Raw genomic sequence first — 19,031 nt, 5'->3', positions numbered from 1 at the left:
TCATTCCTCAGATTTTGCTATGATAAATAAAGTGAAACGGGCTGGCATTTATTAGTTGCTATCAAGCAGACACAACTGAGTTTTTCATGTATGAACATTCAACCACTACCGTAGTCATAAGCGACTAATCAGGCAATACTCTGGGAGCACTCTGCCTCACCATCTCCCTCTCTGCTGACTGTTGGGAAAAGTGACCAGATTAACTAAAAAGGTACTCTTGAAGTATCTTCTTTTAAACAGAACATGTTGATGAGCAGTTTCCAAAAAACCAGATGTTAATGTTCAGTTTTGACATTAGCAACACTGAATATCCCAAGGGCAATTCACTTTTGAGTGAGGTCTTCCAACATAATTTGTAACATTCCTACCAGGCTGCTTTCAGAACTAGCATCTGTGTGTAGTCAAAAGCACCAACGTCCTTTTCTACAACAGATGTTTGAGAAAATCCAATTCTGTCTATGCAGAGGAGTTGTCTTCCAAATTCTCCAAGGGCTGCAGGAGGGGCAACAGTAGCGTAAGTTTCTTAGTATTTCCAGGGTACAGTTTACTGAGACTGGGTGTCAATTTCAAATGCTGCTATTTGTTACTATGGCTCTTGAGGGCTGGTTAAACAAGCATCACCACAGTTCTTTTCTTTTTCCTGAACAGCAGAGAGTCACATTTTGCCATTACTTCCAAATCCCATGTTCTTTGAACTGCACGCATCAGATCTTCCACTTATTCATTTCAGCAGCATGTACAGGCACAATGATTTGCTTTGCATCTATTCATAGTCTCCCAAGAGGCAGTGACTCCTTTTGTTTGTATGTTGCAGCGCATATCACTGAAAACCTGTGCTGTTTGAGCTACTGCTACAAATTTTTTAGTTCATCAGTGGATGAGTCTTTCCTTGAACTCAGCTCCTTACCTGACATCATTGCTCTCCAGGGATATTCCAAACCAAACATGAATAGAGTTTCAAAAAGAAAAAGGTGGGATGATCAACATAGGCACATTTTAACTAGTGCCAGTTAGCAGAGTAGCACGTCTGCCCAGTCAAAGATTATTCAATGATGGTTAGCTTTTTTCAAAATATCAGCTTTATTATAACAAAAAGACATTTTCGTCAGGTTTGCTCTTTTGCTACTACAGAAATAATTACTTAACTGCAAGCGTGAAACATTAAAATTAAATTGTTTTAAACTGTAATGAATTACTACAACTTAATAGTGCTAGGAATGGTTTCTATAAATGTGAACAGTTCAATGAACACTACATTTCTGCGACTTTTGTCTTGAAGCACAGTTAGCCTATAGTTACACATTACAAAAAATTATTATAACAGTTACAGCAAAGTTACAGTGACTATTTAAACATCCAAAGAAGTTTAAAACCTTGTTAGAAAGGCAACAAGCCATTTCCTCAAGCGTTTTCAGCATCCTACCTTAACAGAATATTTGACAATATTTTACTATTGCCAAATAGTCAACTGACCTACTTGTTAACTCCAAGGCATGTGACCTCTGCATTTTACCAAATATCTTAGATCAGCAATTCCCAAACTGTGGGCCATGAGTCGAACCAAAAGGAGCTGCCAGGGCCAAAGACAGTCAAGCCTCTGCCTTGAAGAAAGGTGAAGCAGCTTATGGGAATTGTTATCTTTGTGAGGGCTGCTGCAATGGAAGTAGTGTGGGCTGCGAGTCGAACCCAAAGTTGCTGTCAGGGCCAAAGATAGCCAAGCCTTGAAGAAAGGTAAAGGAGCTTATGGGAATTGCAGTCTTTGTGAGGGTTGCTCCTATGGAAGTACTCCTCAGACCCAGAAGTCAGTGGTGTACCTAGCCATGTGCTTCCCAGGGTCATAGGAAAATTTCCTGCCCCCCATGCAATGACAGACCCTCTTTCCTTGCCCCCCCCTGGCAAGGGAACCAGGCACAGGGGCATAGCTGAGACCCTGCCTCAATTGGAGAATTCGTTGCCTGTGGGGCAGGTGATTAATGGACTTCTTCAGAACAACTGCCGCCACCACCACCACCATCCCTGTCCCCTTCCAAAAGACAGCCTTTTGCAAGTGAACGAGGAGGATCAGGGCCAGAGAAGCCACTTGCTTTTCCATAACAAATTCAAAACAGCTCCTGTTTGTGCTTGACCACCAGCTCCCGCCATGGTCCAGCGCCGGGGGGGGGAGAAATGGGGGGCAGAGGAGGGCTGGAGTTTTACGGGACCTTCAAAGCCAGAATGTTCTAGTCTCTTTCTAAGAAAGGGCAAGATCTTGGCAGGTGTCAAAGTGGGAGAGAAAAGGGCTGCTCAGCCCCCCTGAAGATGGGAGGGTATCCTCAACCTGGGTTCCCTATCCAGTAAGTCTTGGGGAGTACAGTTGTTGGGCTTGGCAGAGGAGTTTGGTGTTTGCCTTCCTACCAGCACAGTAGAGTAGCAGCATAGCGGGGCAGCGCAGGAAGCAAGCAGGCCAGAAAGAAGCCACAGATGCAGTAGGTTCTTTCAGCAAAGAGACTTGTACTGAAACGGAGCAGGCAGAAGAATAGTCATCAAACGAATCCAAGGTTAGGTACACAGCAAGGCAGAATATCAGCAAGCAAAATCAGCAAAGACTCCAACAGCACTTCCCCTAGACATCCACCACAAACAACCAAGTGACTGAGGCAGCCACTTTATATATTGGAATCCACCAATCAGAGTGAGGGTGACTCAGTCTTATGACTGTCTTGTGACTGGCTTCCAAGATCCCTTGCACCTGTGACTCTGCATTTTCTCCCTGAGGTTACATGACTCCAACTTATTTACACAGGTGTGCATCATTTCTCATTAACACAGTAGGGTTACAGAGTCTTAGTTTCAAGTCCAGACTTCAGGGCTTTTCTTGTATCATCTTGGACTTTAAAATCTAGCCAGGAGTGGGCTCAAGGCCCAACAGCAGCCTCGGAACAATCGCCTCCTCGGCTCTACCTTTCCACAGGCAGGCACTTGGGGAGTGGGCAGATCCTCAGGGCAGAGGGCAACGGACACATGATGAGAGCCTGCGGTGCACGCAAGACTAGTGTCTTGTCCGAGCTGAGTCAATGCTTTGTCCTTTTTGTGGACCTTGCTTGGGTGAAAGTCTGAAGCAGAGTTACCATCCCAAGGAGGGGTCGGGGTGTGTGTGTACAGCACTCCAAGAAGCCAAACAGGGCACATTTATTATTTCCCTCTCCCATTTAAAAGTGGGACCTGCAAGTGCCAAAGGACCTCTGACAATCATGCCCTGTCACAAGGAATAGGGCTCTGCAAGTACAGTTGCAGAGTTCCTGGCAGGAGTGACCTTTCTTGGGAGCTGATGCCAGAATATTGCCACCTTTATGGGTGCAATGAATGAAAAGACACGGGCAGAGCAATACCCCTGGCACGAAATGGGATCCAGGCAGCTCCTCCTTTCTGCTGCTCTGGTTGCCCACCTGTCCAAAGTGCTGGACTGAGTGGTCACAGCCACAGTGGCAGGGATGCATGCAGGAGGACAGCTTGCACTCAGATGGCACAGCTATGGTAGGAGCAGTGAGGAAGAGCAGCAGCAGCAGGTCACTGGAGGGTGGGGGTGGCAAACTGAGGGGTTAAGGAGAACAAAGAGGTAAAATGGAGCAACATTTAGCTTGTCAGCAAGCTACGGCTTGCAAACACTTAAAAGGTGAAATGAGGTGGGCAGTTAGTGCAGGAGGAGGAGCTCAGAATGTCACCCCTGCTTCTCTGGACCAAGTGATCCCCTGGATCCCTTGCCAGGTATGCCATTGCCAGAAATATGGTGGTGACATGATGACATAAAATCACAAGGCATTCAGGGGGCTACCCCAGCACCTGCAGTCACAGGAGAGGCAAACCTCTCACTGCCACAGCTCTGGTCTCTCACAGAGACTCAGAGAATCTCTTGGAGACACTAAAGCTTGCAACAGCAACACCTCAACCTCCCCTGGGATCGCACAACCAATCCGAAACTGGGTAGAGCACATATGTAATCACAGAGGAGGCTAAGCCGTCGCTGCTGCATGCTCTAGTCTCCCTTATGTTATGCTATTTTCATTGGAGGCACATTAGGCTTAGGCTATTTTCATTGGAACAGGACAGAACAGAGAGGCTCTACCCCCTCCTGACCACATGTCACTGGAATAAAGTGCTGATTTCTAGTCATTACCAGCTTAGTGACATCACTTCCTGCTTAATCACATCACCTCCAGCCTTAGGTGTTAGGCAGGTCTCAACAGACTGTCGTTTCAAAAAACAGGTTGCAGTGCTAAAAAGTTGGCGAACTGCTGACTTAGATAATGGCTTTCAGTTCTAATTTTACTCCATTGCCTTGGTGAAACAGTAGTTTGTTTCCATCAAATGAATAGCACCTCAAGCTGAATTTGCTTTCAGTCTATGAAGGATGGGAAGAGATTACAGAAAACCACCTGAATCAATATGTTTTCACTTATTGTTTCTTCATATTATAGGTATGACCAGTTTAGTGTGAGAAAAGAAAAACTGTTTGATATATGCAATGAACTAAGAGCACAGTTGATTCTTAGCTTACAATATATTAACAGCTTAATGATTAACTTGTTAAAGTACTAGATATACTTTTAACAATAGCTATTTGTTGTTAAACAGATTTTTTATGGAAATCACAACATTTGCTTGCCTTTGGTTAAATGGAAAGATCCACAGATCTTCCATGAAGGCAAGATTGTCAACACTCCAGATGTCTTTCACAGAAAAGGTTGTCCACACTCTAGTTTTTCACAGAACAGAAGAGTCCATTGACTGCAATGCAAAAGAAACAGGAGACACTGAAGGCAACAAAAAAATTGTGACGCAGGGAGCACTGAAAATAAAATATGTGCCAAAGAGCTGGGTGCTTAAAATCCAGTGGTAGTTTAGCAGCTACAACAGACTGATTAAGATACGGTTCTTCAAATCATTTTCTTATGTTCAGTAAAATCAACGCTTGATTGATCTTGAACTAAGCACACAGCTTGATTACTCTTCCATGTCATGCCTATTAACACACAAACAAATTGGCAACTCCTTTACTGTATAAGTAATTCAAGTTATCAGAAAACATTCTATAGCCAATATAGCTGAAAGTTCAAAACAATGGCTGAGGAACTTTTTCCACTTCTTGCGTTCCAGCAAAGTAGTCTTCGAAGCACTTAACAGTTTCAGAACTTTGAGATACTTCACTACACGAATTGTCTGCGAAGGAACTAGAAGATTGGTATGGTTTGCAAAAGATCTTTGCTTAGGATCAAAAGCAAGGAAACAGCTTACTGGGAGATTCTCAACACTGAAAGCTTGAAATAGAAATAGTTAAATGGGAATAGTGAAATGACCTGCGCAGAAAGCAGACTGGATTTGAAATGAAATCCTTTAGATGCAGAAACAAAAGGTACATTCAAGTTATTCCTTTATAATAGGTTAGGTGGGGGAATACCAGTATGGGAACCCTTGATGTATTCGGGGAATGCAAGAGATACATTGTCTCCATTATTAGTTGAGGCCAAACCTACCTATATCAGGAACAAGGGGCAGATTTTGGCCACTGCAACAATACTTCTGAGCAAGTCTGTTTTACTGTATCCCACATAACTCACAGTAAGCAGGCTGAGCTCATCACACAGTTGGTGTGTGACTCTTACAGCAGCCAGTACTTTGTTCCATATACATTAATGGCTCATACAGAAGTCCAAAGCAAGTTACAATTATGCAGCATGGGAGTAAGTACCATTTAACTCAATGAATGACTTCTGAAGAAAAATGCTCATTCTCAAGCAGTTTACAGATTATAAGGAAAAGGATTCTCAATTAAGAGGAAGCAAAATCTATGCTTCTCAAATATTAGTGACACACACACACATTTGTTTAATGTGTTTAAATGCGTCACCAATGTTTGTGGGGAGATATATATATATTTGTGTGTGTGTGGGTCTGTGTGTGTGTGTGTGTATTGATTACTGACTCATATTGATTAAACGTGACTATGGAAGTTTCTTGAATTTTGCCCTTAAGCCACTCTCCTACTTTTTAATCCACTGAATGCTTACAGATAATTCTGTGAAAGTCATCTCTGCCTTAGCTTTAAGTAGGAAGGTACACGTTAACTTACCTTTTTGTCCTATCTATCTAATTGATCTGTTTGCAGGATGCCCACAGTTCTGATACAGGCTGCTTCCAATCTTCTCCCATTAACGATTTCAAGCTAAAGGATTTAAAATATTCTAGGCGGTGGCTATAAAGAAAGAACATGAAGATTCAGATGATGCTTAGACTTTCTCTTTAACATTTAGGAAGTAGTTGAAACATTTGAGAACTATGATCAAAACTATTCTTCTCTGCCACCCCAAAAATTTCTATCACATTTTATGTCTGTCTATATCAGTTACTATTTGTTACATCCGCTTTATGAAATACGCATACACAGAAATTGTTCTGGACAAAAATTATATCCCATGACTTCTTAGATTTATTACGGATAACAACCATGACATTTCAGAACAAGACAATACAGACAGCTGCAAAAGAACACCAATAGACAGCCACTAGAAAAGACACTGCTGGGGTGAGGTGGGCCAGTTACTCTCCCCCTGCTAAATAAAAGAGGAGCACCTACTAGAAAAAAATGCCTCTTAACCATCGAGCAGGGTATGTAGAGAAAGAGGAGAAATTAGGTTTAAAGATCATTTGATAAAATTACTATAAGCTGCAATCCTAAACACACTTTCCTAGCAGTAAGCACCACTGAACAAAACAGTAGACAAGTAGAGGACTGAACTGTAATGGGTCAAGATATTTACAGTACTATCCTATGCATTTCTACTGAGATGCAAGTCCCAACAAGTTCAATAACACCAACTCTCAGGTGAGTGTATAGGACTGAAGACTTCAACACCATAAGATTATCACAAGCAAAATATAAAGCATCTTTAAACAGCCTGAACTGAGAAGCATTATAATAGCAACTTAGATCATGGTTCAGATTTCCCGGAGTCATCTTTGTCTTCCAACTTTACACTCAGCATGAAGGGTAATCAAAATAACCTCTATGCCATACCAGTCTGTCAGTTGTCATAACGGATAACTGTACTGCAGGTCTACTTACAAATCTGGTTTCTGTCCTTTCTGAATCTCCTGTTGAGGCACAGGGTACAGGGCTTCATATATTCTATCCACACCTGATCCATGAATTGCAAATGCATTAAATTTGTTAGTGCCTGGTGTAAAATAACTCCAAGGAAGAAGAACTCTGCCATTCCATTTGGCACCTGTTCTTGACACTTCAAACACTAAAGGAAGCTCTTGCTGTGTAAAAAAAAAAAAAAAAAAAAAAACCAAAAAAAACATGCAGGTCATCTTAGTCCCCAAAGTGTCACATTTTTAAAAAAAGAGACTAATGGCAATGTTACAAAAGCCTATTAAATTTGAACTCTTTCTCTCAGAAAAACCAAATCACACACTTCTTGTAACCTACTAAACTATACTGTACCTGAGAGATTATTCAACCCCAGTATGTGTATGAAAGTAGAAAAAGAATTTTTAATCATCAAATCCATAAAAAATATCAATTCCATTGATATTCCATCAATATCAATAAACAGTCAAAGTATATAAGGCAAACAGTCCAAAAAAATAGAGAGAACAAAAATTCTTCTTCAAGTTTAAACCGTCTTTAAGCTTAAACTACATTCTTGCTTCATGTCTCATTTATGTCTATTCCAATAATTTACAAACAAGCACCAATGTTTTTAAGTGTCTCACTCGGATTTGGATCCATAATTGCCTAAAAGTGCAATTTATACTTCTATGAGCTTCTATGTCACATCTCTTCCTTATTCATTCATTGTCAGCACATATTGCTTTCAGGGTTAAGCTACTAAGGGTGCAATCCTAACCCACTTTCCAACACCAACATAAGGGCAATGCAGCTCCAAGGTAAGGGAATAAACATTCCCTTATTTTGAGGAGGACTCCATGAGTGCCACCCAATTGCAGGATGCAGCACACATCCCATTGGCACAGCTATGCCAGTGCTGTTAAATTGGTTAGGATTTGGGCCTAATACACACATACAAATTAAAGTATTTCCCAGGAGTTTGAGAAGCATAGAATTTAACATTTTATTAAGATTACCCAAAAGGGGAAAAAGAACTATGTCTTTAGGATATATGTCTACAGCCTTGTCTTGGGGTTGAAAAATAGGTTATTAAAGATCAAGATGGTCCTTTTCCCCCATATGCTATTGGATGCGAGGATATTATATAAAAAGAATTAAAAATTTAGTACAAGTTCCTGTTTAAGGGAATGGAATACTGTCAGGAATACCCGACATTATTTTGATATGAAACATGGAGGAGTACGTGTGAACAGGTTGAGAAATTGTAAAAATGCTTCCAACTTTTTTGGAATGTACAATAGTTAACACTTTTCCTTCAATTTTTACTACCTAGCTGGTTTTATTTTCCTTTATGGACTTTTAAATGGATATCAATTCAAAGTAATGATGTGTGTTTTTATGAGCACTGTTGATCCTTTCCTTTTTTGTACTTCTATTTCTACTTCATTAGATTTTTTATAAGATCATCATGGAGCCACTTACTTTGCATACTTTTCTTCTGCCAGAAAGCAACAGCACAAGATACTGCCCATGCCTATGGAAACAAGGCATAGTCACACCAGATGTGCACTCATTATTTCTCCAAGCCAGATGTGGATTATAGTTTTTGGATGAAAAAACTGTCCTATCTAATGAAATGCAAAATTTCTAAATACCCACCAACTAATGCAATTATATATAAAAAATTAAGCTACATTTGTTACATTCTAAATCACATGTGCAAATACGTCTGCATAAAAAATATTATTAGCCCATGTTTATTAAGTGCTATTAGATGCTCTGCCCATCATTTTCACTGGCTCATGTTGCTAAGTGCAAAACCACTCAAAAGCCCTAACTTTAAATATTGTTTTGATTCTGCCTCTTTCGTGTCTGATCTCAATAAACGAGTAATAATTTTTACACTGTTTTATATATTTACTTTCTTAATGATTGCCCGACAGATAAGGTCTCTAAGTTTTTAAGTCTTAGTGTCTTTCAAGCACACCCATCCTACTTCTTAAATTTATTTATGGTTAGCATGTTTTATTTTTGGTTTTTGTGGGAATTGTGCTTTATTTTACTGACGGATGGTGTTACATGTATTATGTATGCCAATAAAGGTTTTTTGATTGGATTGGATACTAACTGCTTCAAGCTTTGCCCACACTCAGGCCCTCTTCATCTGTTCTATATATGTATTAGAGAGACGACCCAAACACTGATTTTGTTGCAGCTGCAACCACAGTTCAAGTGGGGTTCCTAGATTCAATACTGAATGTTGACTGTTCTTTGAAACCAGAGCATCAGCAAGTGCAGATTCTTGCACTATTGTCGTGCTGAAAGAAGTAGTGCCAAAGTAGTCCTATTCATGCCATGGCTGAAAGTGAGGATTCGCATCCCATGTATGCCACCAATATGGCCATCCTAGGTGAGACATGTTGAGCAGCCCTTTACTTTGCACCTATTATCTGAAAACCAGCCCAGAAAGCATTTTTTCTGCTCCTAGGAGTAGTTTTCCTTACTGAGGAATCCTGACTGGAAGAAAAAGGCAGATGCATGCAGCTGCCTTTGCCACTGAAGAATTTGACCACTCCCCTGCCACTGTCATCCTACTCACTGTATGCCTGTGCAATGCATGATTATGTACATGATTTTTGCAGTCTATTCCATTATGCCTTTTCCTTCAGTGCACTGTTAGTGAAAAAAGCCCAAATGGTTCTCTTCTGTTCTCCATAAAAGCAACTGTTATCTTCTAAAGCAGCAGTCTCTAAAGTGGAGACAGCTGCATGCCAGCAAAGGCTTCCCTGGCATGGACTGCACTTACCATGCTGCTGGGGAGCCTCACAAAGTGCCTCAGTGCACTCCTGGTCTTTGCAGCGTTCAGCCGCTTTTGCCTGGAAATCCAGACGCAAAGCCTGCTGGAGCTTTGGAAGCTGGAAGCTTCTGGGTGTGGCAAAGACTAGGGAGTGAATGAAGGCACTTAGCAGAGGCTCCCTCATGGAATGGTAAGCGCTGTTCACATGGGGAAGGGCTTAGGCAGGGTGCTGGATCTGGCCCGCAGGCCGAAGTCTGGAGAGCCCTGTTCTTAAGTCTCACAATAGCTGCAAGTACATGGTCTCTAATAGAGTACAGAAAAAAATCTAGATAAGAATCCCTAGTAAAAGGTTCTACTTTTTACCTGTTCGTTTATTGGATTCCCTAGCACAGTGTTCTTCAAAGTACTAGTCATGCCCCATTACTGTGCCACAAGATGTTTTTCCCTGGTCACAAGGTCAAAACAAATAACCTAATTCCTTCATGCTTTTCCACTCCCCGAAGTTTATCCTGTCTTCATCTGCAATCTTTTCCTCCTCTCCACCCCGCCATGTCCCTGGGAGTAGATTCTAAGGGTAGATATCACCACTGACCTCTTCCATTGACCACCACTCAGATACAATTGCTCAGTGGACCACATCTTCCGCTGATGATGTTATTGGCATTGTATTCAATGGCCACTGCTCAGCTGTGACACCCAGTGATGTAGACCACTGCGCTGGGTCAAGGGGGGAAAAGTGTGAACGCTGCCTTTGAACGTTAATCACCTACACTTATGCTTGCCCATAGGATATTTACGCAAAAGATCTGTATTGGAAAGCTACAGGAGTAGTTGGTACAATTTTCAAAGATTTGGAAATGTTTACTTACGGACAGAGCTCCACTTCTAAGTACTGCTCAGTTTGGTCATTCAGAAAGAATGCTTCTACAACTAGAAATCAACAAAACTTCAGTACTGCGTTCATCCTATATTCATTGTTATACTTCAGATTGTCTTATTTTCTTATCTAAATTCAGCAGACAGTATATAGTTTCCAGTAGGTCAAGGATTTTCAATCTTTTTAGCACATATCACTTTATGTACCACCGCCTTTGGGGGGGAGGTACAACCAATGCCTCCAGAGAAGGTAACTGTGCATAGAAGTGAGCAGCTTGCCCCATAGATCTGTATCCTCCTTTCATTTTTCCCCTTAAATTTTATTGTTTTACATAAACAAAACCAGAAAAAAAGAGAATATAACATCAATACGTGCTTGTGAAGTGCTTAAAAAAAGGGAAAAAATATTTATACATATACATGACCAGAGTATCCACATATCAACACTTCATGCGGCTTATGTTATTATGTCAAGCAATGGCCTCCAGATATCCTCAAATAAATCCATACACAGTTGACGCCAATAGGCCACTCGCTCGAATACTGATAAATGCAAAATATTGTTCATCCATTGGGCATATGTAGGTGGGCATCTCTCCTTCCAATGAAGTAATATAAGTCTTTTTGCGACCGTGAGGGCACAGAGAGTCCACTTCAATCGTCCAGGTGTGAGTCTCCAGATAACAGGTAGATAATTAAGAATTGTATACATATCCGTAAAAATTAAAGGTTGCTGTAGCACTTTATAATATTATTTCATCCCAAAAGCATACAATAACAGGACATGACCGCAACATATGTGTAAGTGTAGCATTTAAACTCGAGCATCTCCAACATCTAGATTCTTTGCTAAGTCCTTAGAGTAGCCTACTCCTTAGAGTAGCCTCTGTGGTGTCCAATATATTCTAAATAGTATTTTTTGCTGTATTAGACATAATTTAAGATCTCTAGATATTGCCTGTGTATTTTTAAGTGCCACAGCCCATTGCTCATCCAGGATAGGACATTCCAATTCAGAGTTCCATTTAATTTGAAGTAAATGTGTATCAAACTTAGTACGCGACATTAGATATTTATAAACAAATATTACTGGTTTCTTCATATCAACAGACTGCATAAGTACGTCTAGGAGTGGGGGAGTTTGTGAAGCAGATAGTGCAGAGGGACCAAATTTAGAAACTAATAAGTGTTGCAACTGTAAGTATTGCCAGCTAGCAGACTTTGGAAGGTGATATTGTTCACTAAATCTATCAAATGAAAAAAAGTGCAATTTTTAAGTTGTCATTAGGAAAAATGCCAGGGCCAGACGGATTCCCCGTGGAATGGTACAGGATGTTTTCTGATGTTTTAGTACCATGGTTATTTTTATCTTATAATGAGATTTTTGCATCAGGTATCCACTTCTATCGCAGAAGCCTATATCACACTCATTCCAAAACCAGATAAGGATCACACTGACTGTGCTAATTACCGTCCTATATCGTTAATGAATGTGGATGCCAAAATTCTATCTATGGTGCTGGCTAGTATATTGCAGCAAGTTATCAAAACACTTGTACATCCCGATCCGGTTGGATTTATACATTGACTATAGGGAACATTACAGTTCACTGAAGCTCACGCAGAGCAATTAGTAGTTTTTAAATGCATAGTTGACATTCTTCTGGCAGTAAAGGCAGCCACACAGTCCAACTTGAGGGTCCATAAACATGAAATGGTGTGCTCAGACATTTATAACTCATACCTAATCTTCATGCATTCATCTTTTCAAACTTTGGCCAGCTGGTCAGATAGTTTGGCTGCCATCCTACACTCACTTTCCTGGGAGTAGCCCCTATGAACTCAATGCAGCTTACTTCTGAATAGACATCAATAGGGTTGTATTGTTAGTTGCAGAACTGACACACAGCTAGGGTTTACAAGCTTATACACATTTAACTGGGAGAAAGACTCATTGAACACAGTGAGACTTATTTCTGAACAAACACGCACAGAGTTGCCCTTCAGGAATAACAAACGACACAAGAGTTACTCCCAGAAAATACAAGATGTAAGTAGCAATGAAGTTGTTTCACTTACCTTCATAGTCCCATAGTCCATTGAATGGTTTTCCCGGTTCACTGGGAGGAGCTGGAGGATCATTAAAAAATGGAGCACTCACTTCCATCTGTATTCCTGCATTTTCTGGTGTGAACCTGATCACTACTGGCTCATGAGACACTGGAAAGTCGTTCCAAGTATGTTGAATTTTAAACTCCATCTATTCCACATTAAGCAAAAATAGTTGTTTTAAATTTAATCTAAATATCAATAGGATATTTCCACATAAATACTGTTCTGAATTAAAGGCAAACACTGCCTTTAATGAACTTCCCTGAACTTCACAGCCATTTTTGTTTCCCTGAACCATTTCATTTATGTTGATGTATGATCAAAATAGGCATTCTTTACTTATATTGTGCCTCTAAAACATTCTAATATAGTTAAAACATGCTTTTAAAAGCAGAAGAAATAAACCAGGATATTTAGCTTTTAAACACTTTCTATGATGTGCTATGCAAACCTATACACGTACAGTATAACTGAAAACGTCCCACTGGGTTCAATAGGGCTTCCTTCCTAGTAACCTCATTTAGGATTACAACTTATTCAATTTTTTTAGCAAAACATGTACAATTCTGCCTCCACAGCTCATGAGCAGTTGTTCTCATACTTTACAAAATCACTAAAGTTGTTCATTTAAAAAATGAAGCCACTCCAGTGAATTATATGTCCAAAACAGAAAAAAAAATCAGTAAACAAACATCAGCCCAGCCTGTCTGGCTCCCTCGCTACTAGTTCATTGCCTGGTAAAAGTATTTGTATTGAGGCAGACATTTTATTTTTCACCCATCTGCAGTTTGAGCTTTTCCCTGTTCTGAATATTGGTTTCTTTTATTCAGTTGGGTTAGTTTGGATTTGTTTTTATTTGTATATTAATGTTTTTATTATTGTAGTGCACTTAATTTTTAAAATGTTATAAACTACCTTGGAGGTCTCTTTGGGGTTTAAAAGATGGGATATAAATATTTGGATAAGTAAATGAATAAAATTAAAAATGGTACGTGTAAACATCAAGGATATTGTTCTATGACTGAGATATAACCTGCATAGCATTCTACAATCTTCCAGTTACTATCAGAGCACACAGAAGTGGCACAATGTTTTTTACAAGGACCAACTACAGTACTAAACAAAAAAGTATATTTTGTTTTCTAGGACTTTTTATTAAGGGCCTGATATATAGTTAACTTAGCGATAAACAAGGATTAAATGCCTTGCTGGAACTCCAGATTGTTTTTCCTGGTCGTCTATACCTGTCTGTTCCTGCCCACTTTCACCACAGGGTGTCCACAGTGATCACAAAATTAAATTGTTCAAGTATGCAAATCAATCACCATCCTCCATATAAAGCTACACTTGTACAGCAGTAATGATGCTGAACAAATTGCCTACTCATAGACTGAAAAAAATCTACATGATTCTAGAGGACACAGTGTTATGTTTTAACTTTGACAAGTGAATTTTTGTTTCAAAAAACAGTTTTTGGAACCTACTTATGCAGTATTCTGTGCCTGGTTGTCTCTAAACATTCTTCAGATATTCCACTTGGTGCATAATCCAGCACACTCACAACTGACTGGTATTCTGTGACAATCTGTAGGCTGAATTAGCTTCCTACAAATTTCCAAGAACCATTCCCATGAACAATTTTAAGTACAGCTACTGTGACATCGAGGTTAGATTATTGTAACGCGCTTTATGTGGGGCTGCCCCTGAAGACGGTTCGGAAACTGCAATTAGTGCAGAATGCGGCAGCCCGTGTGGTCACTGGAGCTAGGCGGTTTGACTCTGTCAGTCCGCTTCTCCAGGAGTTACACTGGCTGCCCATTCGTTTCCGGGCCCAATTCAAGGTGCTGGTCTTGACCTTTAAAGCCCTATACTGCTCTGGGCCAGGCTATCTTAGAGATCGCCTACTCCTGTACAATCCGGCTCGTCCTCTCAGGTCATCAGAGAAGGCCTTTTTACATGTGCCGCCGCCTAAAGAAGTACGTGGGGCGGCGGCAAGAAATAGGGCCTTCTCAGTAGTGGCACCAATGTTATGGAACTCCCTTCCCCTTGACTTGAGAATGGCTCCCTCCCTCGAGATCTTTCGGCGAGGCCTGAAGACCTTGTTGTTTACACAAGCCTTCTGACTCTATGGCCTTTTTAACATTTTTTATACATCTTTTAGTTTTTTACAGGCATGATTCCTCCTTGAACTGCTGTTTTATTCTCTTTTTATTCTGACTTTTATCTGATTACTGTTTTTATGGTTTCTCTTAATGTGTTTTTAATATGTTTTTATCTGTTACATTATGTTTTAATCTGTTGTTTTTTTTAATATGTTGTAAGCCGCCCTGGGGCCCTTTGGGGAGAAAGGCGGGATAAAAATAAAGTTTATTATTATTATTATTATTATTACAGGTGGAGCCAGTTTATCCACGGATTTTACATCCACTGAACTGGCGCAGCGCAGGTCCCCCAAACCCACATTGGACAGACTCAGGTCCCACCTGAACCCTCCAAAGGGGACCACAGCTGCATTATGGTCCCCTCCAGAGAGCTTTCTGAAGCCCACAGAGGCAGCGTGCATCCACCCATATTCCCCAGGCCTCAGAATGCCTTAAAAGGCATAAAAGCATCACTTCCAGTTCCCCTCAGGAAATTGGAAGTCACATTCTTTTGGCTCTATGAGCCATTCTGAAGCCCGCAGAAGAAGCAGGTGGACGCATGGCTGCCTCTGTGGGCTTCAGAAAGCCCCCCAGAGGGGACCGGAGTACAGCTTCGGTCCCCTTCAGAAGGCTTAAAGGACGGATAGTGGATTTGATTATCTGAATTTCGGCATCTGCGAGGGGTCAGAGAACAGATCCCCGTGAACTCTGAGGCCCTACCTGTATATCTGACAACACTTTCTTGCCCATGTTATCCAAAAACCAAGCCCATACAATGATGGTACAAAAGAGGTACAGGTTGTCCCTAATTATCCACTGTGGTTCCTTTCCAGAACCCCTAGTGCAGGGCTTTTCAAACTGGGGCGTTGCGATGCCCCAGCCTGTGCGCCCTGGCCACTTTCATTTTAAGGGGCGGGGGCAGCCTGGAGACAGGGAAGAGGTAGCTGTGGGATCCCCAGGATCACGCTGCTCAGGGGAGCTACAGGGGCTTGGGTACACTTACCAGAGCCTCCTGCAGCCTCCCGAGGGTGCAGGGAACCCTGCGAAACCTTCTGCAGGGCTCCCCACAGCTTTGAAAGCTAAAGCAGAGCAATCACACCCTGCCTCTGCTAAAGCAGGAAGTGGAGTACAATCACTCCACTTTCACTTTTGAAGCTGTGGGGAGCCCTGCAGAAGATCGTAAGTGTACTCAAGCCCCTGCAGCCCCTCTAAGCGGCGCGATCCTGGGGATCGTGCCGCTGCCTTCCCCCCACCCCCGCTCCCTCCCCCACCCCCACAAGAACTTAAGAGTGGCTCAAACTCTCCCCAAGAGTTTGAAAACCACTGCCCTAGTGGATAAAAAAAAATCTGTGGATAAAAAAACAGTGGAAAAATAGATTTAACGACCCACTTCCAGGTTTCTTAACCCTCTGTTGCTCCTAATGGAACAAGGTTGTGCCTTTATAATTGCAGGGGTTTGAATCTAGGACTCGCTGCTGATATCATAAAATGTGTTAAATAAAAGCAGTTAAAAATTAATAAGCGCATTCTTTTGCAATCGTAGTTAAACAGTTTTTCTTACAGTTGCAGAGAGGCAGTCAGCAAGAAATGCAAAGGACCGCCTGCCTTTGCCTGGCTCAGCTGAAGAATGGAATGATCACTTGCATGACTGTCTCCCTACAACAATAAGAAAAGCAGTTTTTTAAACTGATTTTAAAGGGATGAATTTTTTTCCCTTCTCCAGGGACCAGCACATTCCTTCTCATTTGCAAATGGCCAGCACATTCCTGGCCATTTTTAGTGGCCATTCGTGTTGAGTCAAATCTGTTTATAACAATCCATGTATAACAAGGTTGGACTATACTTACTAAACATTGTGCCACTTCTTCTCAAAGATGCTTCCAATAGCCAATGCATGCTGAGTGGAAGAATTCCACCTTCCTATTGGACTAACTTAGGCAAAGCTGGTATTGGAAATGTGTATGTTAACTATGACATTTTTATCTAGGATTTCACGAACATGACTACACCACACTGCCAAATTATAACCCATCCAAAAAGCTAAAGAACATACATCCTGGATAGGTATGACATATTCCTCCACACCTTTAGGCTGAAACCTCTCATATACTTGAACAAAAGCACTTCTATTTTTTATTACTATGCCCTCTCGAGCTGAAAATAGACTGCAACCTCGAGGACATCTCTTTAGACAGATTATGAGGATAGGCACATACAGAAAACCATGTTGGGCTGCAGGAGTATCATCAGATTGAGAGAAGGGATATTCTAGTAGCATAGGAAAAGTACAAGCTAACTTCAGGGGACAGGAGCTCACTCCCATTCTCTGGAGATGTATTCATGTTAAAATGAAGCCTAGTTTAGAGCAATGTTCCTTCTATGCCCACCTCCTTACTTGCAGCAGCTACTCTGGCTGTAATCCTGTGCTCGTTTACTCAATGGCTTCAATAAGACTAAGGGTCCAATCCAGTCCAACTTTCCAAAGCTGATGCAGCCACGAGGAAAGGGAACAAACATTCCCTTGCCCGGAGGAGGCCTCCTACTGTAGGATGCAGCACATGCCCTGTTGGCACAGCTGCACCAGCACTGGGAATTGGATAGGATTTGGCCTTTACTTCTGAATAAATATGCACAGGATTGCACCAGCTGTCTCATTTACCAAGTCAGCTTCTCAACCAAAAGGCTTTCTAGAGATGTGCCCAATAGTTTAGCATTGGGCCTAAGTGTGCATAATGTTACACAAACCCCTGATTCCAATACCTTATGCCAGTGTTTCTCAAACTGTGGGTCGGGACCCACTAGGTGGGTTGCAAGCCAATTTCAGGTGGGTCCCCATTCATTTAAATATTTTATATTTAATATATTAGACTTGATGCTACGTGACTGCATTTGGGGATATGTGACAGAGCTGAACTTTTAACAAGCTACTATGTATATTCTTTTAACAATGATAGTAAATGGGACTTACTCCTGGGTAAGTGTGAGTAGGATTTCAGCCTAGGATTGTTAAAATTTTTGTGCTTAATGATGTCACTTGTGGTCATGACATCACTTCCAGTGGGTCCTGACAGATTCTCATTCTAAAAAGTGTGTCCCAGTGCTAAATGTGTGAGAACCACTGCCTTATGCACATAAAGAAGCAAACACAACATGTGTATAACCTTCTTCTTGCTGCACAATAAAAAAAATCTAAAATACCATTTCTAGTATCAGGAATTCCACTGTTTCCTGAGAAATGCAGCATTATAAATGCTATTTTTAGCTATGCCTTTTTTGCAAGTCTGACTGAATGTCACTTTTTAATGTTAAAAGCATACACATAGCAGCCAGCCTGGTAAAAGTACAGGTCTGTCACATTTTCCCAGATGCAGTCACATCCTATGGGAGCATCAAGTCTAATACATTAAAAATAAAATATTGAAATGAATGGGGACCCACCGAGTGGGTCCCAACCCACAGTTAGAGAAACAATGAGTTACCCGAGCCTCCCATCACCTGCATATTCCTTGGAGGCTCTGATCAGCTGCTATGGTACCCATCAAAAGTCAGGTTGAGACCCACAAGTGGGTCCGAGCCCACTGTTTGGCTGTGGGCCAAGTCTTCAGGTGGGGATTTTGTCCCTGCCCTACCTCAGTCCGGCAGAGATTGAACCTAGGGCTTCCTATTCAGTGCAGGACGTGGGGTGGGTAGGGAGGCAGGGGAGGCAGAGCCTCCTGCTAGAGTCCTTCAAAAAGTGCCGCCCCTGCCTCGCCTCGCCTCAACATGCTACCCACACTTTCCTGGGAGGAAGCCCATGGACTCTAGTGGGGCTTCCTTCTGAGCAGACACGCCTAGGACGGGGCTCTGAGGCTGCAGTCCTAGCCACACTTTCCTGGAAGGAAGCCCCTTGACGCCAATGGGACTTTCTTCTGAGCATAGAGCTGGCTCCAACTCAGCATAAGACAACTGTCCACACCCCTCCCACGACTCCGCGTCCTCTCACCGTCCCAACCGC

General features: G+C 41.6%; 1 protein-coding gene across 3 annotated transcripts in view; it reads right to left on the bottom strand.

Annotated features, from left to right (window-relative positions):
- Positions 1 to 19,031, bottom strand: part of C6H4orf33 (chromosome 6 C4orf33 homolog) — a 20,638-nt gene extending 1,607 nt beyond the window's left edge. Inside the window, exons 1-7 of one of the 3 annotated variants that reach the window (XR_010794677.1) lie at positions 19,020 to 19,031; positions 12,864 to 13,044; positions 10,778 to 10,838; positions 8,594 to 8,645; positions 7,100 to 7,299; positions 6,107 to 6,229; positions 4,643 to 4,764 (exon numbers count right to left, since the gene is read on the bottom strand). Coding sequence is in view for 2 of the 3 variants with exons in the window: in XM_066632535.1 (XP_066488632.1) it covers positions 6,124 to 6,229; positions 7,100 to 7,299; positions 8,594 to 8,645; positions 10,778 to 10,838; positions 12,864 to 13,044 (600 nt within the window). In the remaining variant the exon portion in view is untranslated. Of the gene's footprint in view, positions 1 to 1,080; positions 4,765 to 4,789; positions 5,208 to 6,106; positions 6,230 to 7,099; positions 7,300 to 8,593; positions 8,646 to 10,777; positions 10,839 to 12,863; positions 13,045 to 19,019 lie in introns of those variants that run through there. The other 2 variants (XM_066632535.1, XM_066632536.1) reach the window with 2 other exon arrangements.

Source organism: Tiliqua scincoides, chromosome 6 (assembly GCF_035046505.1).
Source record: "Tiliqua scincoides isolate rTilSci1 chromosome 6, rTilSci1.hap2, whole genome shotgun sequence".
NCBI classification, from domain to species: Eukaryota; Metazoa; Chordata; class Lepidosauria; order Squamata; family Scincidae; genus Tiliqua; species Tiliqua scincoides.
This window is presented reverse-complemented; position numbering and strand designations above follow the sequence as displayed.